This window comes from Saccostrea cucullata, unplaced genomic scaffold, assembly GCF_032062105.1.
Source record: "Saccostrea cucullata isolate Sc308-1 unplaced genomic scaffold, CSIRO_AGI_Scuc_v1 ctg2148, whole genome shotgun sequence".
Classification (NCBI taxonomy): domain Eukaryota; kingdom Metazoa; phylum Mollusca; class Bivalvia; order Ostreida; family Ostreidae; genus Saccostrea; species Saccostrea cuccullata.
In genome coordinates, this window is record NW_026926774.1 from 208,024 (window position 1) to 234,772 (window position 26,749).

At 35.4% G+C, this 26,749-nt stretch overlaps 5 protein-coding genes across 5 annotated transcripts; 1 reads left to right on the top strand and 4 right to left on the bottom strand.

Annotated features, from left to right (window-relative positions):
- Nucleotides 1–274: 274 nt before the first annotated feature.
- Nucleotides 275–1,410, bottom strand: LOC134272635 (uncharacterized). The gene is made up of 5 exons (XM_062754844.1): nt 1,386–1,410; nt 1,168–1,230; nt 959–1,045; nt 656–868; nt 275–516 (listed from the first exon to the last, which is right to left on the bottom strand). The coding sequence occupies exons 1-5, from the start codon at nt 1,408–1,410 to the stop codon at nt 275–277; spliced, it is 630 nt and encodes a 209-aa protein (XP_062610828.1).
- A 152-nt stretch (nt 1,411–1,562) lies between these two features.
- LOC134272627 (ATP-dependent DNA helicase RecQ-like) lies at nt 1,563–3,845 on the bottom strand. The gene is made up of 3 exons (XM_062754840.1): nt 3,614–3,845; nt 2,282–2,304; nt 1,563–1,726 (listed from the first exon to the last, which is right to left on the bottom strand). Exons 1-3 carry the CDS (start codon nt 3,832–3,834, stop codon nt 1,563–1,565), a joined length of 408 nt encoding a protein of 135 aa, XP_062610824.1. The 5' UTR covers nt 3,835–3,845.
- Nucleotides 3,846–5,455: 1,610 nt separating this feature from the next.
- On the bottom strand, nt 5,456–8,964 carry LOC134272636 (uncharacterized). The gene is made up of 3 exons (XM_062754845.1): nt 8,953–8,964; nt 6,804–8,237; nt 5,456–5,527 (listed from the first exon to the last, which is right to left on the bottom strand). Exons 1-3 carry the CDS (start codon nt 8,962–8,964, stop codon nt 5,456–5,458), a joined length of 1,518 nt encoding a protein of 505 aa, XP_062610829.1.
- Nucleotides 8,963–12,713, top strand: LOC134272628 (uncharacterized). Its single transcript, XM_062754842.1, has 4 exons — nt 8,963–9,089; nt 11,113–11,247; nt 11,388–11,423; nt 12,631–12,713. The coding sequence occupies exons 1-4, from the start codon at nt 8,963–8,965 to the stop codon at nt 12,711–12,713; spliced, it is 381 nt and encodes a 126-aa protein (XP_062610826.1).
- Nucleotides 12,714–17,001: 4,288 nt separating this feature from the next.
- On the bottom strand, nt 17,002–26,324 carry LOC134272637 (fibroleukin-like). Its single transcript, XM_062754846.1, has 4 exons — nt 26,196–26,324; nt 20,922–21,018; nt 20,448–20,615; nt 17,002–17,273 (listed from the first exon to the last, which is right to left on the bottom strand). The coding sequence occupies exons 1-4, from the start codon at nt 26,322–26,324 to the stop codon at nt 17,002–17,004; spliced, it is 666 nt and encodes a 221-aa protein (XP_062610830.1).
- Nucleotides 26,325–26,749: the final 425 nt, after the last annotated feature.

Below are 26,749 nucleotides of genomic sequence, written 5' to 3' on the forward strand. Positions count from 1 at the left end.
TATACAATACATTGTATTCATAAAAAAGTGCTGAGATAATGCAGAATGTAAAATACAAATATCCAAAGTTAGGTATGAATATATTTAACTAATATCTATGCCCATTCCAAATGCTGATGTAGCAATAATAACTCGAATTCACTTTCTGATTTTGCGAGTTCTTCAATAATACATTTTTTTTGGCAAACTTATAGTACTAAAATTACCAGCAGATACTAACCAGTACATGGCCGAGGCAATGTCATTGTCTACCTTCTTTACACACAATTTGGTATTATATATTCACATAATCTATAGAAGCATTAAAGCCATCATCTGAAAATTCATCTTCATTATAATACAAATCAGTGTCGGTGTCACTATCTTCCACAGCATCATCACAATTAGCACATTCATTTACCTCTAATAAAGTCTCTAACTCGCCCTTCTCACACCCGCCACAGTCACACTTCTCCTCACACATATCACAACAAAGATGAGTGGTTGTTTTAATACAATTAACTAATTCTGTTTCTTCTAAAAAATGTGACAACAGATTCTTCCTTCTACAAGAATTACAATCCAAAGAGTTTAACCTCCTTGTCAACATGTCTAACTTGCTGAGAGTTGTATAAAAGAGTGGCACATGATGGTTGGCCATCCCTACCTACTCTACCTAATTCTTGTACAAAATCTACAATGCTTGTAGGTGGGCCATACAAAATAACAGAATGACAAGAACTAATATCTATGCCCATTCCTAATGCTGATGTAGCAATAATAACTCTCAATTCACTTTCTGACTTTGCAAGTTCTTCAATAATATATTTCTTTTTTACACTCGGCGTTTCTGAATGAAACATCTCTATTTGATTTTTCTTGTCTAGTTCTGAGTACACATAATGATACACATTAGCAACATCTGTGATAGATTTACAATAAATGAGAATTTTTGGCAAACTTATAGTACTAGAATTACCAGCAGATACTAACCAGTACATGGCTGAGGCAATGTCATTGTCTACCTTCTTTACACATAGCTTAATGTTCGGTTTGTCCGGACAGACTGAAACAAAATTTACATCGTCTGAATTTAAACATAAAACTTTCAAAACCCTTTTCTTGATCTTTTTTGTACATGTTGCGCTCAATGCTAATATGGTAGTAGATGGATGTAATGTCCGAAACTCTCCAATATGACGGAACCATTTTCTGAACACGCATTCCTCTTCATCACTCTCATCTCCACCCCTGTTCAAAAAAAAAAATTGTTAAGAATGATTCAGTTAAATCAGCAATTGACTGGTCTGTATTATGTGGTTTTAAATTTATTTACATGTAATCAAATTCATACAAGTTTACCCACAGTTACAGTATGCAAGCATAACTCTACCAGAAAAAATTACCCTGGTACTTATAAAATGTGTCCATTGTTGATAGATAAGATTTAGAAGTAATATTTTTAAGAACATTGAGAATGATAGGGAAATTAATGTCCACATCTCAGCAAATTTAAATTTACTGCCATAAATTCTACCATTATACCTGGAAATTTTGTAAAACAGAAAGTAAAAAATAAATACCTACCATGTAGCTATTGTATGAAATTCGTCTATCACCAGCAAACCAACATTCAACTTCTGCATGTGACATCGCCACTGAGGGTCTCCAACAAGGGCTTCAGGTGAGGCAAAAATGATGTCAACATCCCCAGCCTTGATCCTCTCATCTCCTTCTATAGAATTACCTGTTCAATAATGTTTGCAATGATCAATATTATTGTTAAAAATGAAACACAACACACTGACGAAATGTAAATATTTGTCAATATGCTGCTGCTGCAAGAAAAATATTCATCTCAATAGGACCAAGCGACTTTAGTTGATACCTCTATTGAGAACTTGTTGCTTTATTTATGCAGTTGTGGTGTAATCACAAAATCACTCTTAGATTAAGCAATTACTGGGGCTTAAATCACATACATAACTGTTTTTACCTACCGGTAATTGAGGTTGATTTTTTGTAGCTATTCGTTTGCGGGGGGTATAATCTAACTGTGTCTCGGTACAAGCCCTCACCACATTTACAATGTGTCCCATATACTTGCAATGTAGCAAATCGGAGGGGATCCGCTCCGAAATGATTTTGAAGAGTATAAAAGGATTTGCACAGGAAATAACTACCAAATTATTCAAAACAAACCTTTTTGAGATTGCATATGCCTTTTATCCCAAAAAATAATCCATTTAAAGACGAAAATCCAATGAATTTTTTCAGCATTTTTCTCTCGCTTTAAATTTACCTGCCATGCTTACAATCGGAACTCTCTGGATTGTTTGTAGTAAACAGTTGTAAATGCACTGAGTACGAGTTATTACCCATGTTTATTTTGCTACATTACAAATACACAGAACAAATTCTATATTGAACCAGGTCCTTAGGACAATATCATTTTAATGATAGAACGTTCTATATAATATATCCTACCTCGTGCGTGCTCTGAGGCATGGCTGAGAATGATTTACTTCACATTGTGCTCAATAATTCATTAACAACATATTAATAATTGTGTTAAACAGAACTGAACTTATTTGTCATTTTATTCAAGGAGTAACTGTTCTGTTCTAACTGTTTTAGATAGCCCCAAAATTTTCAGAACTTTGATTGCAATTGAGCAGTAAAAGACACTTCTCTAAGTGGGATTTTTTCATGAATTGTTTTCAGACGAGTTCAAAGTTGAAAATGCTCACTGCATCATTATAATATTTTTTGTACATCCTAAGAAAAATTATTTTTCATAGAAATAAATTGTTTTGGTAGCTTAATAAAGCTACCTCAGGTATAAAGCAATTACCGGACCTTAAAAATAGTAACTGATTGCGATGGACCTGTTACTGAATGCATTATCTATTAAATACCTTTATACTCTACTCTGAGGCCTGCCACCCCCTTTAACAGGTCCAGTACAATCACTAGATTTAGCTACGTAGGTAGAATTACCTACGTAGCTTTATTTACCTACCTCAGGTAGCTTTATTTAGCTATTTTTAGGTAAATTTTCAAAAGTTTTCTTTTTATTAAAAAGAGACAAAAAGTCGCAATTAAATGACTAGTGATATTTTTAATAGGGTGGCTTTAGAAAACAATTCAAAGCAGAGATAGTTTATACATTGCTGCGTTTGGACAATTTAGAGCAAAACATGTAATTCCATTGTTTGGTTATCTGACCATACGGTGAGGGTCGGTGAGGCATGACTGAGTATGATTACTTCACATTGTGCTGAATAATTACCGACCTATTATCATGTTAACCGGAACTGGACTTCTTTGTCATTTCATTCAAGGAGTAACTGTTCTAACTGTCATACATAGCCCCAAAACTTTCAGAACTTTGATTACAATTGCGCAGAAAAAGACTCTTTTCCAAGAAGGATTTTTTCATGAGCTGTTTTCAGATGAGTTCAAAGTTGAAAATGATCACTGCATCAAAATGATATTGTCTGCAGACCCCGAGAAAAATACTTTTTAATAGAAATAGATCAATTTGGTAGCTAAATAAAGCTACCTCAGGTAGGTAAATAAAGCTATGAAGGTAAATCAAGCTACGTAGCTAAATTTAGTGATTGTACCAGACCTGTTTAAACGATTCACTTGGTCCTCCATCAAAGCCACAAGAGGGCAACAAACCACCACCTTGGGTGTCTCTGCATGGCTCTCTCTCAATACAGGGATGTACATCTGATATGGTAGAGACTTCCCATAACCTGTAGGCAAAACAGCAACCGTGTGCTTCTTACTTAAAATCGAATCCAGTATCTCTTTCTGTTGGTCTTTTAATTCATTCACATTAAACATCTCAACCACGTTGTCGTATGACGCCATCTTGAATGTTATACCGACTGGATAAAGAAACAGACAATTTCATTGGCTGAATTTTAATTAGGAAAGGTTATGACATGAGGTCACCAGAACGTGACCTGAACCGGCTTGCGTTAGATCCTTTCACGAAGCGACATATCAATATAACGAGGAGCGAGATGAAAGGTCTAATTTTAATTAGATTGTAAAGAAAGATGATAGTTTAGGGTAATGTAATTTTCATGAGAAAAGTATACTCACCACAAGCAACTCTAAAATTCCTACCAAGGTCAATTCAGTCTTCAAACATCTTAAAAAATGCCGCCTCATATACTTTGGAGAACATGTGTTTGTATTAAGTTTAAATAGAATACCAAACCCGACTTAAATTAGATTTTGTAAGCTTTTGCTGTTTGGATGTAACGAACATTTAAATAACGAACATTTTTACCAGTACGCTTTTTGTGTAAATGCAAGGATTGAATGGGTAATTTTTCTTTTGGTATCAGCAATTATTACTGGTTTTATTTTTATTTTCATAGACCTTTAACACTTTTCACATAAAATACTATTATTGATTACAAAATGATGGTAACGGACATTTAGAATTTAACGTATTTTAGATAAGTTTTAGCAATATATATTCCTCATAAGAAAAATAAAGAGATAAAAGACAACAATGATACATAAAATGCTTCTACTATATTGGCATAGTTTATTAAAACTAACGATGAACTTATTTTTCATAACATTAATAACGCCCAGATTCCTTTTAAACCACTGTAACGGACATTTACGATTTTCTTCCGAAATGAAGACACGTATAAAAATAGCTAAAATTTTAATCTGCATATATATTGTGGTGTAATTTACATGGTTTTCATTAATACATCATAATTTTAAATATTCTAATGCATTTTGAATCTTATAGAATCACTTTTAATGAAGAAAAATAGATGATGAATTTTTATAATCAATAATGAGGACAGTAACGAACATTTAAAATTTCATATTATGAAACAGAAATTTCGGAGTAAAAAAAGTTTATGGGAAAATGTAATAGATTTGAAACATTGCTATAGATGTTAACTTTCTTCTGCCATATCATTTTAAAGTGAATCTTTTTAGTAGCTCTAGAAATATTGAAAGGACATTGATTGGTGCTCACTAGTGAACTTGAGTGTGTTGTCAATATAGTAGTAGTATTCTTTTTTCCTCCAATAATTTTTAAGAAATGGATTAAAATGAATTCACGGGTGTTTCGTCCTACTTTAACAAACAGGGATTTTACTCTCCCTTTGTAGTCCAACTCATTTTGGTGAAATACGTCTTTTTAATGTCCCTTTATGGTACTCTTCTATGTTCTTCTAGCCATCGTTTGAGGATAAGCACAAAGACAGGATGCAATGATATACATAGTGAAGCTTTGTCTTTGATATAATGCCTAGAACTGAATCGCAGGTCTCCTTCCACATCTTCGATTTATAGGCGTGAGGTGAAGTCTTTCTTATTCGGTCATTTTTTTTCGTAGCTCTCTTCTGAATAGAAATAATTCTTCGGCCCATGTGGGTTTGCTAGTTCATGCGACATATTATGGTCAAAGCCAAGCTGTAGTGCCTCAATGTCCGTTGAATTTTTGTACAGCTTTACAAGTACCCCCGTCCTTCAGCAGCCCCTCATCAAACAGCTCCTGAAAAGCAATTTTTGAATGGTTTCAATCTGATTTGAACCAATGTTGTTCATGTCCTTTAATTCCATATTTTCATCTAAAACAATCCCGAAAAAAATGACGTGGTTTTCTGGTCTCATTTTGAAGATTCTTTTAAACTCTCGACATGCTTCCTATCAATACTCATCAAGCATCCCGGTGTTCTTTACATGGACGTCAACATAACCATTTATAAAAGAAGTACAACTCCAATGAAGACAGATAGCAAATGAAAAGAAATTAAACATTTGTTCATCCAAAGTGAAACACTTTTAGCTCTTTAATATGTACACGATACAGTAAGATCAGATATATATAGATATTCAAGTAAAAATTAGATTAATATTACATGAAGTTAGTTTAAGATGTCTGAAAAGATATCAATTTAAGGCTATCTTCAGGCACGTAGCAACAACAAAGTGTACACGGGCAATATTCTAGCCCTCGTTAAAAATATATGATTTTCCATTATCTCTAAATATGCAAATTAATATAAAAATTACTATGGATTTTATTCAGTTTTTAAAGATATATCATGACTTAGGATTCTACTAACAGAAAAAAATACTCTTCATAATTAGATATAGCGATAAAAGTATTTTTTCAAAGCTGACTTCAACACAGATCGTAAATTCCCGTCAGGAACTGCTGCTTGTCAAAAAGGTTGTTGGACTTTTTTTCCATGTAAGGATTGTTGTAACAAATCATTAAATCAATCTTATAATTAATTTTTATATATTATCTATCTAATGACATACTTTTATTATTTAAGATAAGATGTGTATGGTTCGAATGAAGCGGGTTTAACATATATAAAACAGTAGCAAAACAAAATATTAGATAAATACTTGCAAATTTGGTATACAGCATGTATGGATGAAGGGAAACAAAAATCTTGAGTTTTAAGTCCCTGCCACCTTTTGGCCTGAGGAGCAAGGCAAAAAACCAATAACTTAATGAAATCTTTAAAATATTCCTATCTTTACTCCTGGACATCAGGCAAACTGTTGCCATAAATGTTATTAGGAAAGATGAAACTCGTGTGGAATCATCCTCAGGTAGTGAAAATTGAAATGATGCCATGTTAGTATTTGGGTAGTCCTTTTTAACTTAAAAAAGTATTATCACCACTGCCACCATATTGAGTTTGACAATAACTTAACACAGGGTTCGGTATATACATTTATTTATTCTGCTACAAACTACATCCAGCAACGTGAGTTACAAGATATAAGTGAGTGTCCGAAGTTCCTTTTACCATCTGATTGTCCAGGATTCCTTCTACCACTTGAGTGTCCAAGGTTCCTTCTACCACTTGAGTGTCCAAGGTTCCTTCTACCACTTGAGTGTCCAAGGTACCTTCTACCACTAGAGTGTCCAAGGTTCCTTCTACCACTGGAGTGTCCAGGATTCCTTCTACCACTGGAGTGTCCAGGATTCCTTCTACCACCCCAGTGTCCAAGGTTCCTTCTATCATTGGAGTGTCCATGGTTCCCTCTACCACCCGAGTGTCCAAGGTTCCTTCTACCACTTGAGTATCCAAGGTTCCTTCTACCACTGGCGTGTCCAAGGTTCCTTCTACCACTGGCCTGTCCAAGGTTCCTTCTACCACTGGCGTGTCCAAGGTTCCTTCTACCACTGGCATGTCCAAGGTTCCTTCTACCACTGGCCTGTCCAAGGTTCCTTCTACCACTGGCGTGTCCAAGGTTCCTTCTACCACTGGAATGTCCAAGGTTCCGTCTACTACTGGAGTGTCCAAGGTTCCTTCTACTACTGGAGTGTCCAAGGTTCCTTCTACCACTGGAGTGTCCAAGGTTCCTTCTACCACTGGAGTGTCCAGGATTCCTTCTACCACTGGAGTGTCCAGGATTCCTTCTACCACTGGAGTGTCTAAGGTTCCTTCTACCACTAGAGTGTCCAAGGTTCCTTCTACCACTTGAGTGTCCAAGGTTCCTTCTACCACTGGAGTGTCCAGGATTCCTTCTACCACTGGAGTGTCTAAGGTTCCTTCTACCACTAGAGTGTCCAAGGTACCTTCTACCACTTGAGTGTCCAAGGTACCTTCCACCACTGGAGTGTCCAAGGTTCCTTCCACCACTGGAGTGTCCAAGGTTCCTTCTTCCACTGGAGTGTCCAAGGTTCTTTCTACCACTGGAGTGTCCAAGGTTCCTTCTACCATTGAAGTGTCCAAGGTTCCTTCTACCACTGGAGTGTCCAAGGTTCCTTCTACCACTGGAGTGTCCAAGGTTCCTTCTACCACTGGAATGTCCAAGGTTCCTTCTACCATTGAAGTGTCCAAGGTTCCTTCTACCACTGGAGTGTCCAAGATTCCGTCTACCATTTGAGTGTCTAAGGTTCCTTCTACCACTGGAGTGTCCAAGATTCCGTCTACCATTTGAATGTCTAAGGTTCCTTCTACCACTGGAGTATCCAAGGTTCCTTCTACCACTGGAGTGTCTAAGGTTCCTTCTTCCACTTGAGTGTCCAAGGTACCTTCTACCACTGGAGTGTCCAAGGTTCCTTCTACCACTGGAGTGTCCAGGATTCCTTCTACCACTGGAGTGTCTAAGGTTCCTTCTTTCACCTGAGTGTCCAAGGTTCCTTCTTTCACCTGAGTGTCCAAGGTTCCATCTACCACTGGTGTGAACAAGGTTTCTTCAACAACTGGAGTCTCCAAGGTTCCTTTTACCACCTGAATAACCAAGTTACTTCTTCAACATGAATTTTAAAATGTCTGAACATAATTATTTAAAGACACAATTTTTACTACACCCCCCACCGGTCACGGTAGCATAGTGGTAGAGCGTTCGCTTCGTGATCGGGAGGCCCGGGTTCGAATCTCGTTCGCGATGCCGCATCATACCTAAGACGTAAACAAAGGTAGTGACTGTTCCTTCGCCAAACGCTCGGCACTAGAAGTGAAAATCACGGATCTTTCGGTTATGGCCTTAAAAACGTAGGTCCCGTGTCACCGTAGGCGCTGGCACGATAAAGAACCCTCACTGCTCAATGGCCCTGAGTGCCGAGTATAGGTCTAAATTTGAAGCCCTTCTCCGGCATACGGTGACGTATCTTTATGAGTGAAAAATTTCAAGTGAGACGTTAAACAATAATAAATCATTCAACACCCCCCCCCCTAACCAAAAGTACTAGTTGCTAAAAAATCTTCTTCTGCAGAACAGCCAGGCAAGACCCTGAGGCAAAGGGCGTGGCCTCAAGGTCACTTTGAAGTTGACCTAAATCTACAATTTATAAAAATATTTATATTTTGCATACTTCCACAATAATTATGATTGTTTCCCCACAATAAAATGAGTACTAGTAATTATGTGTTTCAATGTTTAGTAATTTGGTAACTTTCATTTGTAGCTGAATAAATCTCGTTCTTTATCATCCGGTACACATACCTTGAGACACATGAGACGCAAGGATGCTAAGCTGAAACGAAAGCGCCTGAGAAATGCACAGCCAAGCGTGAAAAGAAGAAGACTGGAACTGAAAGTTGAAAGGCAATATAAGAATACATCGCAGTCTGTTCTTGAAGGTACATGTGCAAGTACATCTATTTAATATTGGCTAATTTTTAGCGGTTTCATTATCTTTAATATATTTACTCGTACATGTATATTGATACAATAAGGATATGGAAATAACGAACAGTATTCAATCTCAACGTCCATTAAACAAATATACAAAATAAGTGCAGAGCAAACACGGACCTCCGAAACATCAGAGGTGGGATCAGGTGCCATGGAGGAGTGAGCATCCCCTGCCGACCGGTCCCACCCGCCGTGTGCTCGTTGTCAAAATCAGGATATAACGGAAAAAATCCGTGGTCAATTCAGTGTATAAATAATGGACTAACAATTGGTATGAAAAACGTCATTCAGCATTTCATTCAATGATAAATTGTATTTGCTGACAAGGTCATTGTATCGACCATAGAATTTACGAAATGATGACTTTAAACGAGACTGTTGATATTCTTGTTTCATCAACTTGCTTGTCAATAATTTACCTCGTTTAAGAAACTGTTCATACGCAGAGCATGCTCTTGCATATCGAATCAACTGAGATATAAATACTCCGTATGCAGGTGATGAAGGTATATTGCTGCATAAGTAAGGGAAGTTGACGATAGAAAAATTAAAGTCATCACGTTTATCATATAGCTTGGTTGTTAGATTACCATTAGTGTCTTTTTCAAGTAAAATATCCAAGTATGAAGCAGAAGTGTCGGACTCTGTGGTATCTTTTATCTCAAGCTCACCAGGATATATCGTGTCGACGTATGAATGGAAATTATCATTATTAATTGACAATACGTCGTCGATATATCTAAATGTCCAGTTGAAGGCCACAGCAAGTGTTTTCTTTTTTTCACGTAAAAGATTTTGCATAAATTCTGCTTCATATGAATATAAAAATAAGTCTGCTAATAACGGAGCGCAATTTGTACCCATGGGAATTCCAATAGATTGTTGGAATACCTGGTCTACAAAAACCACATAGATATTGTCAATCAGACTAACAATTGGTATGAAAAACGTTAGTCAGCATTTCATTCAATGATAAATATTGTAATCGCTGACAAGAGGAGCGCAATTTGTACCCATGGGAATTCCAATAGATTGTTGGAATACCTGGTCTACAAAAACCACATAGATATTGTCAATCAGAAACTAAAGCATCTTCTTGATGTCAACTTCAGAGTACTTATGTGTGCAATCAGAATCTGTTTTAACACAATAATTTTTCAAATGACCAATGACGAGGTAAGTAAACTTACGAGTTCCATTTTTGTTGAAGAAGCAGCTGTCAATGATATCAAAAAGCCTGGATTTTAATTTGTCGTGGGGAATTGTTGTGTATAAAGTTGAAAAGTCGTAAGTTTTTATGCTGTTGATTTTTGTAAAGTCTTGTGATTTCAAATTGTCCAAAAGTTCTTTAGAATTTTTAAGTATCCACATCTGATTTACACCACTTCTTGAATATATTGTTGTACAGTACTCTTCAAGTTTTTCCTTCACTAGTGTCAATATTTTAGTGAGAAGTAACGAAAGAGGCTTGGTTGAACATTTACTGGAACCTGCAATGTATCTTTGTTTGTAAAGACTCTTATGAAGTTTCGGAATCCAATATATATAAGGTAGTTCAAATTCATTTTGGCTCTGTGGAATATTAAAAGTATTCAAAACTGACAGGTGATTCTGAAGAATTTCTTCCTTAGATAGAGAAGAATATGTATAAGTAGGATTACCACTTGTAGAATTAAATCCAAGTTCTTCTAGAATGCAATTTATATAATGAGCTTTACAAACGAAGACAATGTTGTTACCTGCTTTGTCGGCAGGAACCAGTACGTACTGATCGTGTATTCTATCTAATTCTTTTTTCACTTCTGGTTTATTGAACACAGAAGGATAGATGGTTTTCACTTTGCCCCTCAATCTTTTAATACGTGACTTTAACATGGATCTGATACATTTAATCCATTCTGACAAGGTGTCAATGTCTTCTTTTTCATATCTATCCCATCGTCTGGAAAAAAAGAATTGTTTTTCAAGGAGATATATATAAGCCAAACATCTGTTTAGAGGCTGAAGAGAACATAGACATAGATGATATTGAACTGGATGCCCCTGTTGATAATATGCATACACGTCCGATGGTGTTCTTTGATTTGGAAACGGGAGGATTACGTTTGTTTATTTTTTGAATTTCAGTCCATGTAAAATTTATAGATGTTTGTTAATCGTACAATATATTATCAAAATCCTCTGTTATCCTAACATTGAATATTCCAATATCATAAGATCACACATTTTGATTTTTACTATAGGACGAACATCTGATATACTCCTAATGGACATTTTCGGTTGGGTGAACTTCTACAGCTGTCAGCGACTATGGATAAAGAAGTGTGGAAACCATGTTGTGCCAAAATAAACAAACAAATGATATAATTAATTGATCAATCAAAATGGTTACAGTGCAGGGAAATAATTTTGTTACAGCATAAATGCTGATTTTGGTGCTTCCTTTGCTTGCTGATTTTGATGCTTCCTTTGCTTGCTACCGGAAGTAGGATTATCCTGCTGGAAGTGGATAATTCAAAAACAGCATCGCTATTTTAAGCCATTAAAAATAATTTTGGGGGTAATTTTAATTTGTTATTTGTATTAAATGACTTTCATTTGTCTGTTTTCACTTTGGTCAATGCTAGCTTCTTGCTGATGCTGATCCAAGTAATGCTGTTTTTTTAAATGCTGATGCTGATGCTAGTTCTATCCTGATCCTACTTATGCTGATCCTGATGCTGGTTTACGTAACAAAATTAGTTCCCTGCACTGTATTAGATACATTCGATTCTGCATTTCTTAATGGTTCAAAATAACAAAAAGTATTCCACAGAATATCATGTATAAATCTGCACAATATACCGAATGCCAAAACCAGAATACTACTAAATAATATAATTATATTCTTTACATATGAACCACAGTATTTCTGACCCTTGAAAAGAATATAAAAAATCTTGCAAGTAGGTTATCAGCATTGGCTCGTGCTAATTCGAAAGTGAAATTTGGAGTTTGGCAGTAAATTGTAATGAATGAATAAAATTTAGTACTGATAGATATTGGAGCCTATTTTACTTGTCACATTTCTTCGAGCTTGTTGATTTTTATTCTTACTGGTCTATCCCCCCACCCATTTAAAAAAAAAAAACGATGCTACCTACCTGAATTAATTTTTCTTAATGGTGTTTATCGAAATGCTTGGTTGTGCCCTAAAACTGGAATAGTTTTTAGAGGCCTGGAATTCCTTGACCAATTTTATTTTATTAGCCCATCTATATTTCTAAGAAGGCAAGATGTATGGTATGTAAGTTTCATCTACATATGTTTTGTAGTTCATATTAAAAAACCAAAAGGGATTATTGACGATCTCCCATTCAGGGTGTAAACATAGTAGTTTAAATTACTTTCCATACATTGTACTTGACATAAAATATCTTTTGCGCATAATGCGCTCCGTACTGAAGATCCGTAAATGTTCACCCAACCGAAAATGTCCAATTGCAGCAAAGTGCCAAGAAAAGAAGCTCTCAGTTTATGTTTTGCCGACTCGATCCATCAGCAAGGAAGCATCTGAAGTAACCTGTTAGACGTTTGATGGAAATAGCCTTTGCTATAAGGGAGACGCAGTGGCTGCAGTTACTCCACCCGAAGCACTCACCAAGTTTCTGATATCTTTGGAGTCTTTTAACCATCCAGTATTAGTGGGGCATAACATTCAAAACTTTGACATACCAATTTTGCGACACCATTTAGGAGACTGTGATCTTCTTGAAAGATTTTATAAAACTGTAACTGGATTTTTTTGACAATCTAAAGATTTCCAAGAAGTTACTGAAAGATGTCCAGCTTCCTAACTACAAACAAGAGACGACACTAGTTCACAGTCTATTAGGAGAGGAATGTGGGGCCCATAATGCAATGGCAGATGTAACTGCATTGGAAAAATTATATTACTCTAATTAATGTTTGTCAGAAAGTGCAGTGTCTGAAAATGTTTTTTTATTTATCATATTACACATGAAAAGAGTCTTTAGAGCTATTGTTAAGAGGCAAAGTTGTGTCAGCTTCAACACTTCGAAAATTGGTTCTTTGTGGACTTAGTTTGCCAAAACTGAGACAAATTCATGCTAGTGACACAAAAAATAGTATTAGATATATATTTTCAGAACCACTGAAAGAAAATTCTAAGAGTGTAAGAATAACAAAATCATCAAAGATTATTCAAAAGGTTGTGGATTAGCTTAGTATTTAAGCATACATACTTTTATGGACATATGTATATATTGAACTGACTTGTGTTATAGAGCGTGGAGAGAAAATGTAGTCATATGGAACGGTACAGAATGTGAGGTTATACACAATTATTTACTAATCATACTGACCCCCCCCCCCCCCGAATCAAATAGTCGTCCTCTTATCTATATTTCGTAAATATTTGTTGCAGTAGACAAATTCAAAAGAAAATCAACTATCTTGGGACTTGCTACAGCAGGAGGGAATTAAACAAAGTTGAAGATTCGAAAAAGAAAAGGTTCAGGAACAGAGAATATTTACAAGAGTAAATGACCAATGTTTCAGCACCTGGATAGATTTTGAAAGCCCCATGTGAAGAAAACGAAGTGAAATCTAGGAATATGCTCGGCACTTACGACATTTCAGCAGGGAGGTATCTTTATCGTGCTACACTTATTGTGACACGGGAGCTTGGTATATATAGGGTCTCATCCGAAGGACCGCCCCATTTAGTCGCCTTTTACGACATGCAAGGAGGTACTGAGGACTTATTCTAACCAGGATACCAAAGGGGGTTTTTCCTTGGAACTGCTGATTTGAAATTTTGTAGGGCATCAACAAAAGAAATTCTGACACAATGCTCAGTGACATATTGGAAATGCTCTATAATAAGAATTATGAATATTTCATCTTCAATTTTATCGGCATTCTCAACCATAGAAATCCATTTCTCTGCCACGGCATAAGCTGCATCTCTTGCACATCTGCCATGCCTAATAGAGATGTTCATGATATGAGTGAAAATATTATTCAATTTCCATTGGGATGAAAGTGAATAAATTAAACAATTATTTTAATTGGGTGTCAGAGTTATTCTAAGATACCCTATATATATCTTTTCAGTATCAGGTGGTGTTTCAATTCTTAGTACCGATCACTGTGTGATGTACAAACATTAACGCACTTCAGATTCTCACGAATCTCAAATTAATAAGAATGCAGGTTTGTACATTATTGAATTAAAATTTAAAATACCAATGAATGTTGACTTTCAACTTATCGCACTGGATACATTGAATTAATATGCTGTCTATCACACATAAATACTAGCTGGTATTAAATGATTTAATTGCTTTATATTTAAAATTAAACAAAACAGTATACTAATTTGATGCAGGTATAGTATAACATGTATGGATACCTAACGGTCACATTCGAAGGAACAGTTTCTATGTCCCACAGTGGGATTCAAACCCGCGACATTAGGATCAACTCTCTTACATTTGACAAAATAATTAGTGGAGAGTTGTTGTTGATCCATTTTTTTAACAAAATGCAGTGCAAAGCGTCTTGGTTGGTTGGGGGGAGGGGATAACATTGATACTTAATGTTGGGTAGTAAAGTTTAATTTAAGGTATTCAATTGTTTTTCAGCTCTATTTCTTTTAACAAAATTATGGGGGGGGGGTCTGTCTATTTTTTAACAAAAATCAACTTGCAAATCATTTAACTTGGTAGGGGATTGGGGCATAATATGCATACGTAATTGGGCAGTTTCCCTTATACCTAGTAGAAACATATCACGTATGCTACATGTACAGGTTTCAGTAATTTTAATTATTTAGCTACCTTATTAGTATATTTCACAGTTCAAGGCAATATGCATTTATTTCGTTATGAAAAATGACAATGTACATTGAGAGTTTATTTGAACTTGTTGCATAGGCGTCCGACCAGGGGGGGGGGGGGCTTAGTCTCCCAATTTTTTTGCAAATATAGAATAGACAATTTCTTTGCATTGAATATTGGGGTTTACCTTTATTGTTGGCTTAACCCCTCCATTAACACACCCTTTCAATTAAACGTCCACGCCAAAATAAAATCTATTTAGCCCCCCCTTCCCCTTACACTAAAACCCATGATCCTGGGGCAATGAATTTCAAAATATTGGTAGAGGACTCATTGCTGATTACAATCATACCAACAGTTTGATTGCTTGATGTCTAGAAGTATAGAAGAAAACTTAAAAAGATTGCATAAATTTTAGTGGTTTCGCCCCCATCCCTCAGGATCCCAGGGAGCAGGAGCCATGAAATTCATAACTGTTGTTCCCCTTCACCCATAGATGCTTTGTGCCAAAATTGGTAGAGGGGTTGCAGAGAAGAAGCTTAAAAAGTTCAAATGATAACGCACGGCGCACGCCGACGGACATAAACGGATAGCAATAGGTCAAGATATAAACAGCGAAAAAACAAATCTTCTGCAAGTAAACACGCACTAACAATTTCATATATTATCTTATTTTCGATTCGGAAAAAAGTAAAAAGAAATTGATATGAATGAAAAAACAATCCATGTATCAGGAAATCTTCAACGGGATCATGAAAATGACCATCATCGTATAATCCGTTTCTTAATCCTCGTTTGCCGAGAGGGAAAAACCTATTAAAATATAAAAAAAAATCTTCATACATTCGTTTTATATGACAAATGTTATATTGATTGATTGTAGTGGTATTCCAATCATCGATTACTATCGAAAATCAGTCGATTGCTGACATAATCCAAGCAATCGATTGCATTTTTAAAATTCTGATTAATCGGTTTATTATATTATATTATTTTTTAGCATGATAGTTTTTAATCCTAATTTTCAATCCACAACATTGCTTTTGACTTATTTGTGTAACATAATGGTGCAGATAAACAAACTCTTATATTTCTACTCGGACAACAAAGCATGTTTCTGGACATGGTTGTACGTTTGGTTCAATAAAATTAACAAAGGACCAGCTGGATCATCACAGAAAATTGTCATTTACCTATTCTTATACGGTTACCATATACTTGTTTATGTTGATATAATTTTACATATCCAATTTTATTCGATAATTCGTTAGTTAGAGTAACCCAGTTATCAATTATGAAATTCTTACCGATTCCCATCACTTATTGATTGTATATAGTCTAACGTCATTCATATGGAAACGTCACCGTATTTAGACCATTGAACAGCGAGGGTACTGTATCGTGCCATAGTCTACCGTGACCTACGTTTTTAGGATCATTCCCGAAAGACCCGTTAGTTTCAGTTATAATGCCGAGTCCTCCGCAAATGAAGAGTCAGTACCTATGTGTACGTCTAAGGTATGATTTGAAGGAGATTCGAACCCGAGCCTCCCGATTGCGAAGCGAACGCTCTCCCACTACGCTACCGTGACCATGCAGTGACAAATGTTATAAGTTTCACTATTACACTTGAAGAATGCTGAATCACACCAGAAGCAGTTACGTTACCCGACAAAAGCATTTTATAAAACCTTCCCGATCAACCTCGCATGATTTTACGCTACACACTATAGCTCGGGTTCGAGATTTATGCTGTCAGTTGCTACAATCACTTGAAGAAGGGAGCGTAATTCTTAACGTCTAGAAAGCATATCTGAAACAATTATCTAAACATTAACTTTTTTTTACGAATTTTAAATCGGAAGAACTGTCAACTTTGAGTATATAATGAGGTATGTTTTCAAGCCATGTGTTGTATGTAAAATGTCTCCATCATTCGGAAATTCTATAATACAGATCCACCCCTTATGATATGATAAAGTAATTACAACATAGATAAACTAGGAGCGAATACCTAGTGACGTTTAATCATCATCTTCGTTTCTCTTATATATGTCTCCGATGTCTGATCAATAGTTTCCACTGTAGGATTCCAAGGTTTGCGCCAGTATTCCGGGTACCAGGGTCCGTTAAGGAAGGCTTCATGACATTCGTTAAACCACCAGCCTCCTCCCCAGTGAGCAGCGCAGTTACGGCCACTATACCTATCGTTATCCCTATCTTTGGTTGAAAAGTACATCCCAGACAGTTTACCCCAATCATAAGTGGTGTTTAACATACTGTCACCTGTAGAATGAATGCATGCGAAATAGTTACCCAAAAATAACTAATGTATTCAACTGAACTCAGTTGTATTGTTAACAATAGATAATGAAATCCCACAGGGACCACTGGCAATGATCCCATTATTAAGAAACACGTGTACAAAGACATATATTGAATAATTGATAATAGTTGTTTTAAGCCAGCTTAACAATATATGTCATAAAACATACTGGCCTAAATGACTTAAGGACTAATTTTAAAACGCAGGGTGATTTATATAATGGATATAAACATATGTTACGAAACATTAACGATGTGAAATATAACAATACAATGCAGATGTGATGTACTATGACACAATACAGGTGTGATGTACCACAGGAGTCTTACGTTTTATCGTAAAAAAAAACTCCTACCCTTTACTAAACCAACCCAAGGATGGCAACGTGTTTTGGGGGGACCAACCTAAACAAATAGATCTGGGCTTGGTCGGAGAAATCTCGCGACTAATTCAGTATCCGGAGTGTTTGTGCTTTTTATTCAAGTTAGGAAATCCAATCTGCTTGACGACTACGGGCTGTTCATGGCCTTTTTTTCAGTTTGACAGCTCATCCTGGACTCCATGCCACTAAACCGGAAGTGAACTCCGAGGTGAATATATGAAAAAAAGAACCAAAAATTACATGTAAAACTTCATTTACAATTTTATGTTACCTTACGTGATCAATTAAAAGACATATTTTTCAAACAAAATAGTGCTTTATAAGGGCATTTAGTTTCACTGTTTGGCTCTTTGTCGACATGGCTTTTTAGTGATATAAATTTGGCGCTTGTAAAAACAAAATCATCTGTCCCTGATACACATCGTAAACAAGTAAGAAAAGAATTAATATATTTTTACAGTTCTATTAAATAAATTTCAAAATAACTGAATAAAATAACAATAAACAATTATTTTATTTCATTTGACAATTTTTTATAAACGTCAAATATACACTGCAAGATTCTATTCCGGTTTAGTGGCATGGAGTCCAGAATGAGCTGTCAAAGTGGAAAAAGGGCTAGGAGCGACCCGTCGTCGTCAAACAGATGGAATTTTTCACATTGAATAAATAACAAAAATGCTCCGCAAACTGAATTAGTCGCGAGATTTTTCTGGCCGAGCCCAGATCTATTTGTATTGATGGGTCCCCCAAAACACGTTGCCATCCTGGGTTTTTTTTTTAATTAAGGGTAGGGAATTTTTTCCGGATTTTTTTTTTTTGACGATTTAAACTTCGGACTCCTGTGGATGTACTGAGACACAATACAGATGTGATGTACTAAGACACAATACAGATGTGATGTAATATGACACAATACAGTTGTGATGTATAACAACACAATAATGATGTGATGTACTATGACACAATACAGGTGTGATGTACTATGACACAATACAGGTGTGTTGTACTATGACACAATACAGATGTAATGTATTACGACACAATAATGATGTGATGTACTAAGACACAATACAGGTGTGATGTACTATGACACAATACAGGTGTGATGTTCTAAGACACAATACAGGTGTAATGTTTTACGACACAATACAGGTTCGATGTACTATGACAAAATACATGTGTGTTGAACTATGACACAATACAGATGTAATGTATTACGACACAATACAGGTGTGGTGTACTATGACACAATACAGGTGTGATGTATAACAACACAATAATGATGTGATGTATGACGACACAATACAGGTGTGATGTACTATGACACAATACAGGTGTGATGTACTATGACACAATACAGATGTGATGTACTATGACACAATACAGGTGTGATGTACTATGACACAATACAGGTGTGATGTACTATGACACAATACAGGTGTGATGTATGACGACACAATACAGGTGTGATGTACTATGACACAATACAGGTGTGATGTACTATGACACAATACAGGTGTGATGTACTATGACACAATACAGGTGTGATGTATTACGACACAATAATGATGTGATGTACTATGACACAATACAGGTGTGATGTACTATGACACAATCATGATATGATGTATTACGACACAATACAGATGTGTTGTATTACGACACAATACAGTAGTGATGTATTACGACACAATACAGATGTGATGTATTACGACACAATTCAGATGTGATGTATTACGACACAATACAGGTGTGATGTATTACGACACAATAATGATGTGATGTATTATGACACAATACAGGTGTGATGTACTATGACACAATACAGATGTGATGTACTATGACACAATACAGATGTGATGTATTACGACACAATACATGTGTGATGTACTATGACACAATACAGGTGTGATGTACTATGACACAATCATGATGTGAATATTACGACACAATACAGATGTGATGTACTAAGACACAATACAGGTGTGATGTATTACGACACAATACAGATGTGATGTATTACGACACAATACAGGTGTGATGTATTACGACACAATAATGATGTGATGTACTATGACACAATACAGGTTTGATGTACTATGACACAATACAGGTGTGATGTACTATGACACAATACAGGTGTGATGTACTATGACACAATACAGGTGTGATGTACTATGACACAATCATGATGAGATGTATTACGACACAATACAGATGTGATGTACTAAGACACAATACAGGTGTGATGTATTACGACACAATACAGATGTGATGTATTACGACACAATACAGATGTGATGTATTACGACACAATACAGGTGTGATGTATTACGACACAATCATGATGTGATGTACTATGACACAATACAGGTGTGATGTACTATGACACAATACAGGTGTGATGTACAACAACACAATACAGGTGTGATGTATTACGACAAAATACAGGTGTGATGTACTATGACACAATACAGGTGTGATGTACTATGACAAAATCATGATGTGATGTATCACGACACAATACAGATGCACTAGGATTTTTTTATTGTTGTCTTGAAATGAGATAGAAGAACAATGAGAACATGTGTAATGTATATATCTTTGATATACATGTATTATGGCTATTTACAATATGTACTCCTTAACTTAGGCCAGAATTCACTTTATACTTTTGTTATCTATCTTTTTCTCTCATCCTCTCCTCTATTTTCTTTCTTCGGCATGATACATGTTCATTGTCACATACCTAAAGTTCCTGTGGCAGGTCCTCCCAGAAAGAGTTGATACTTTTGTGTTTCATCAGAGACGGAGAATTGATCGTACAGCTCATACAGTGTGGTTCCATTCACCAGTGTGATGGAGACGTACAAGAATGAGTTTCTCCGCTTTGTTAATTGATTTATTGCGTCATTTCCTGTTTAAAGATTTATTCATATCAAACATTTTTATGCTGATGTAAAATATTTTTGAAATATACGTTTAGGAGGTATCTAAGATTCAAAAAGTGAATTTCAAAATGATGCTGTGTACTTTAAATATGCATAATTTTCCTTAAATGTTTGTAAGTCTGGAAAATTGAAATAGTTTGTGAATACGCCAAATACACATTTAATATAAATTGGTCTAAAATTTATAATAAATCGCTATAAATTTGTAATTTTTTATATAAATATCATTGGATATGTCCAAATTATTGAATGGATTAACAATTTATATTTACCAATCCAGACATTCTGGTCCGGTGTACCAAAACCATTTTTATACTCGGACCAACTCTGCTTAAAGCTCAGGGAACCACTTATTCGCTTTTGAATTGCCTTGAAAAAATGCATGAATAATATATTATTATGCTATGTATGTTGGGTCAACTTTAAAATAACGATTTTTTGCCCTGTCCAGACTCAGTATATAAACCAGAAGTCTCTGTCGAGACTGAAGCTCTGCTGGTTTGTACTTACAGCAAAAGAAGAGAAAAGTAGCAGTATGGAATTGAGACTTCACTACAGCAATAAATAAAACAATGATCCTTGACTGTATCTTTCTGTTCTTAGTGTAGTCTACTTGCATGCCACATTATATTACAATCAGGCAAAGACTGTATTTGGAGTAGCATTTTGAGGGAACAGACCCTGAGACGTGCTACTACCCCACACGCTCGCTGCACGAACGGTACACGAACGCTACACGGTTTGCACGAAACGCTGCACGTTTTACACGAAACGCTACACGGTTTGCACGAAACGCTACACGGTTTACACGAAACGCTTTGCACGAAAGGCTGCACGGTTTACACGAAAGGTTGCACGTTTCTCACACGCTTTGTGCACGATTCTCGCACGGTTTGGCCTCGTTTTGGATTTTTCTACTCGGAATATCCCGGGTATTTTTACCGCTTTATCATTAATTCAATGAAAATCGCTCAAAAACCACATTAAGCAGCTGTTTAAATGAAATTTAGTACACTTGTATTATAAAAACCGATAGAAATATTCAATACTCTGACAGTTGTAATTAATTGATAAATAATTGTCAGTTCGAATTTATTTATTTATTTATCCAACTGTTTAAAAACTAAATGCCGATATCGTAAATGACTGTATGATAAGATACAATTTTTATATACAGGTATAAGTCATTTATTTCAATGTAATATTTTTACGAGTATAATTTGATAAATTGATTTAATAAATTGAACACAAATTCGACTTCTCACCGCAGGAATATAAACTCATTGATTTTTAATAATATTGATTATATTGCATGTGTTTGATTTCCGTAGGCGTATTTTTTTTAATTTTAATTTTAAATTGTAAATTAAATTTGCCTATATACTCTTTTAAGGATTATTGAAACATTTTTAAAGATTTTTTTTACGCAAGCATTTGCAATAGGAGGGAAACCGGTATAGCTTTAAGGGCGTACAGGAGGGGGGGGAGTTAATGTGATCTATTAATCTATTCTATTCTCTTTTTACATGAAGCTTATCAAATTACATCAGTATACCCATCATACTGTAAAATCCTTCATTTCAAAACATGACTAAAAGTATGTTTGTATGTGTAAATTTATTAATAGTCGCGGCATTTGACCATACATTATACATACAATATAGATCGATCTTTATACCGGCATTCAGGTATGTTACAAGAAAACTGAAACATCTTAGATAAATTAAATAATACGTGATTTATTAAACAAATAATATACAATTATTCATGATTTACTCCTAAGCTTTTCTTACGAAAAAAAGACGTCCATATCAGTTCTGTTTATTTTACTGTTTACGGCTAGAAATTCGGATTTACAAATAAAAGATGAAATCTGCTGATTCATAAGTTGTACCCATCAAATACTTGTAGAACCATTAGAACCGTTTTATTTAAAAAAAAATCCAGTCGTAATTTCCAGCTGTCATTAAGCCGTGAACTTAACATGTACATATAAAAAAACAGGTTTTCATTTGCAATGCCCTCGGAGCCCGTGATCGCTGTTGTAAATGACCTTGATGACAGTTGAAAGGCGGAAAGAAGATTCCAATACATTTATAAGGGGTGTATCTGTGCATACATTTAACAACGAATTTTAAAAAGAATAGAAAATAAAGCATTTAATTAAACTAACATTAGATTGAAAGCTACAATAAAAAATGAAAGACAGAACTGTCTAGTAATTTAATTCACCCCCCCCCCTTCTCGTTTATAAAGATATGGTCGTCAGTGCACGTGAATTAAAATTATAAAATCCATTTTTTTTGACAATAATAAGCAACAAGTTTTATTATTAAAAGATACTAAATGGCACATCGTTTAAAATGTAAAGACAAGAGGGGAGTCCTGATATATTTTTGATTTAAATTAAAAAAAAAGAATATAACCGGTATTTCTTTCTTTCTTTGAGAAAAAATGTTTAAGAAGCCACGATCGCGTTAATACATGTAGTATATTGAATACAATGCACTTAAAATCGTTGTACATAGCTGATTTATTTGAACACATTTTCTATAGAAGGAAAAGAAATCAAACAAATATAAATCATGCATTACCGTTTAATTTAATTTGGTTGTTCCATGTTTTTTTTTTTTTTGCTTTTACTCCTATAATATCACAAGCATAACTAATTCAATTATAAAATACTAATAGAATTTTACATCCTGACCCATCGATAGCCATATTTAAAAGGAAATGACTTCCGAATGAATCTTACACGATTCTTGCACGAAAGTCGCACGTTTCTCACACGCTTTTCGCACGCTCGCTACACGGTTTGCACGAAACGCTTTGGAGCTTACACGATACGCTGCACGGTTTACACGAAACGCTACACGGTTTGCACGAAACGCTGCACGGTTTACACGAAACGCTACACGGTTTGCACGAAATGGAAAGCGCACGAAAGCCACACGCTTTTTTGGGGTAGTTGTACGTCTCAGGGTGTGTATATTACAGAAATTTCTATTTCCAAGGCAATGTTTATCGAAATCAAAAAATGATATACAGGATTGGGTATGTTAGTAAAGTTTACTTCTATGTAAAATTACATTGAAATCAGACCAAAACTATTGGAGGAGTAGCATTTGGAAAGAATTTTACAGAAAATTCTATATTTAGTAACCACGGCAACACTGTTTATTCAAACGAAAACCAATAAACAGCATTGTGTATCTTAATGTAGTCTGTTTCTGTGCCAAGTTATATAAAAATCAGACCAAAACTGTAGGAGGAAAAGCATTTTGAAAATATTTCTTTAATTTTTTAACCATGGCAGCATAGTTAATTCAAATCAAAAGCAGATAAAACTAGTGCTAATTGTAACGGGGACCGTTACAGATGTTCCCCAAACGCTCCCCAACCCCCTTTTGGTGCCATATTCCCTGTAAGCTTCATTAAATAAGACAATCCCATGCATTTGAGACTTTAACAACGTTTACCCAGAAGTTCATTCAAATTTTAGCATTGCACGCGCGCGCATGTGAACGCATCTGCGTAATGACCATATCATCTTGTCTACACAATCTATATATTTCAATATACTAAATATTAAAGCATTTAATCCAAAAGTATTTTAACAAGAGATGTTTGTAAAACACTTATGCCCCCCTCCCCCCAAATTGGAATTTTTCCAAGTCCAAGGGGTATAACTCTGTCAAAAATTAAGCGATTGTACCCAAAACAGAACTCGACCTAGATATTTATTTGATATATCTGTATACCAAATTTCATTTCAATATGTACAACGGTTGCAAAGAAAATGAACGGAAACGGCAAATAATTGGATTTTTTCTAAGTCCAAGGGGCATAACTCTGTCAAAGATGGTGCGATCGTACCCAAAACAAAACTCGTCCTAGATATTTATTTGATATATCTGTATACCAAATTTCATTTCAATATGTACAACGGTTGCAAAGAAAATGAACGGAAACGGCAAATAATTGGATTTTTTCTAAGTCCAAGGGGCATAACTCTGTCAAAGATGGTGCGATCGTACCCAAAACAGAACTCGACCTAGATATTTATTTGATATATCTGTATACCAAATTTCATTTCAATATGTACAACGGTTGCAAAGAAAATGAACGGAAACGGCAAATAATTGAATTTTTTCTAAGTCCAAGGGGCATAACTCTGACAAAAATGATGTGATCATACCCAAAACAGAACTCGACCTAGATATTCATGTGATATATCTGTATACCAAATTTCATTTCAGTAGGTGCAACGGTTTTGAAGAAAATGAACGGAAACTAAGTGGACCGACAGACCGACGGACCGACAGACCGACCGACAGACAGCAGCAAAGCAATATGCCCTCCCTTCTTCGAAGGGGGGCATAAAAATACGCTCATTCAAGTGTATTTTTGAATTTACTCATTTCACGTGCATGCACGTGCATACATGAGCATGGTGACCATACCCTATTGTAGAAGTCCATTACATCTATCTATGTTCAAAATCCCACCCCGTTTGGTTGAAAACCAAGGAAGTTATAGCTGTTTTTAGTTTCAACTAATCAGATTACAGCCAAAGTACACACACGTGTATGCATGTGCATATGCATGTGCATTTTGACCATACCTTCTTGTAGAAGCCCATTATATCTATCTATGTTTCAAATCCCATCCTGTTTGGTTGAAAACCAAGGGAGTTATAGCTATTTAAAGTTTGAGCCAATCAGATTGCAGCGCACGTGCATGCACGTGTTTTCATGAAAATTGCTATATATCATGTTGTAGAATATCCTAATGCATGGCAAAGTTCAAAATTTCAAAGGATTTTGTCAAAAAAGAAGAAAGATATTAAGACTTTAGTTTCAGCCAATCAGAGCGAAGCACACGTGCATGCGCGTGAGATCTTGCTATTTTGGCCATGTCATATTGTCTATGTTACTAATATATCCTTATATTATGAGTTTCAAAGCATTTCATCAAAAATTTAAAAAGTTACGCTTATATGCATTATATTGATCATTTCTCGTGTTGCACGTGCGCGCTCTTGCAAGCACGTGCGCGCAAAATGACCTTCGTTCGGCAAATCTACGTAACATGTCTACTGACCCTAAAAACATTTCACCTTAGTCAGATGTGTAGTTTACGAGATCATTCGCGGACAAAAAAGTGCCCAGGAAGAAGAAAAATAATAATAATAAGAAACAGAGTAAAAACAATATGTTCCCCAACTTCGTTTGGGGAACATAACTATGTATCCGAGTGTAGTCTACTCGAGTGCCAAGTTATATTGAAATCAGATCAAAACCGTAGGAGGAGTAGCATTTTGGTAGGTAGGACGCCGAATGCATTACTATCGCATCATATCCTGTGATCTCTAACCAGTAGAGCTAAAAATTAGATCAGTAGCTTGGTAGAAATTTGTTGTGTAGCAAATTTCAACATCAATGTTGAATTTTTATATTCTAGATGCACAACAAATTATCAACCTACATCCTGAAAAGCATAACCAGAGATTCAAAATTACATTAATTGATTCCAAAACTACATACCGTCCAGCCTCCTCCCATAGTACTCATATCACAGTAAGCCTTCAGCGGAAGAGATCTCGTCCCAGGAGGATATATATCGTACACACCTGATTGCCACTGGCCATTTTCATGAAGTTCCTTACAATCCATAGGGAAAACTTAAAATAAATAAAAGAGTGAATTTTAAAAGATTTTTTTTTGGTAAATAAAAAAATCAAAAAGCCATGCAAAAGCAGATGCCTTTTAAAATATAAAGAACCAGAGTTATTCAGAAGTAGGTCACTGTGACTTACTTTATGGTCAACATTCTCCGAAAATCTAAAAGTCGAATATATTTGGTTATGGGACAATGAGCCTAAGATACTTAAATATAGCCATAAAATATCAAAAGTAGGTCACCAGCTTTTTGTTCGACATTTTCCGAAGTTTAAAAAAAGCAGCCAAAGTTGGATGATTATAGGCTGAACTTTATACACAATTTGAAACAAATTGAAAACAAATGCCCGTAAAATTTAAAACATACTTTTAAGTTGATGTTGTTCGAGGACATAAGATGCATCCACTGACGAAGTTTG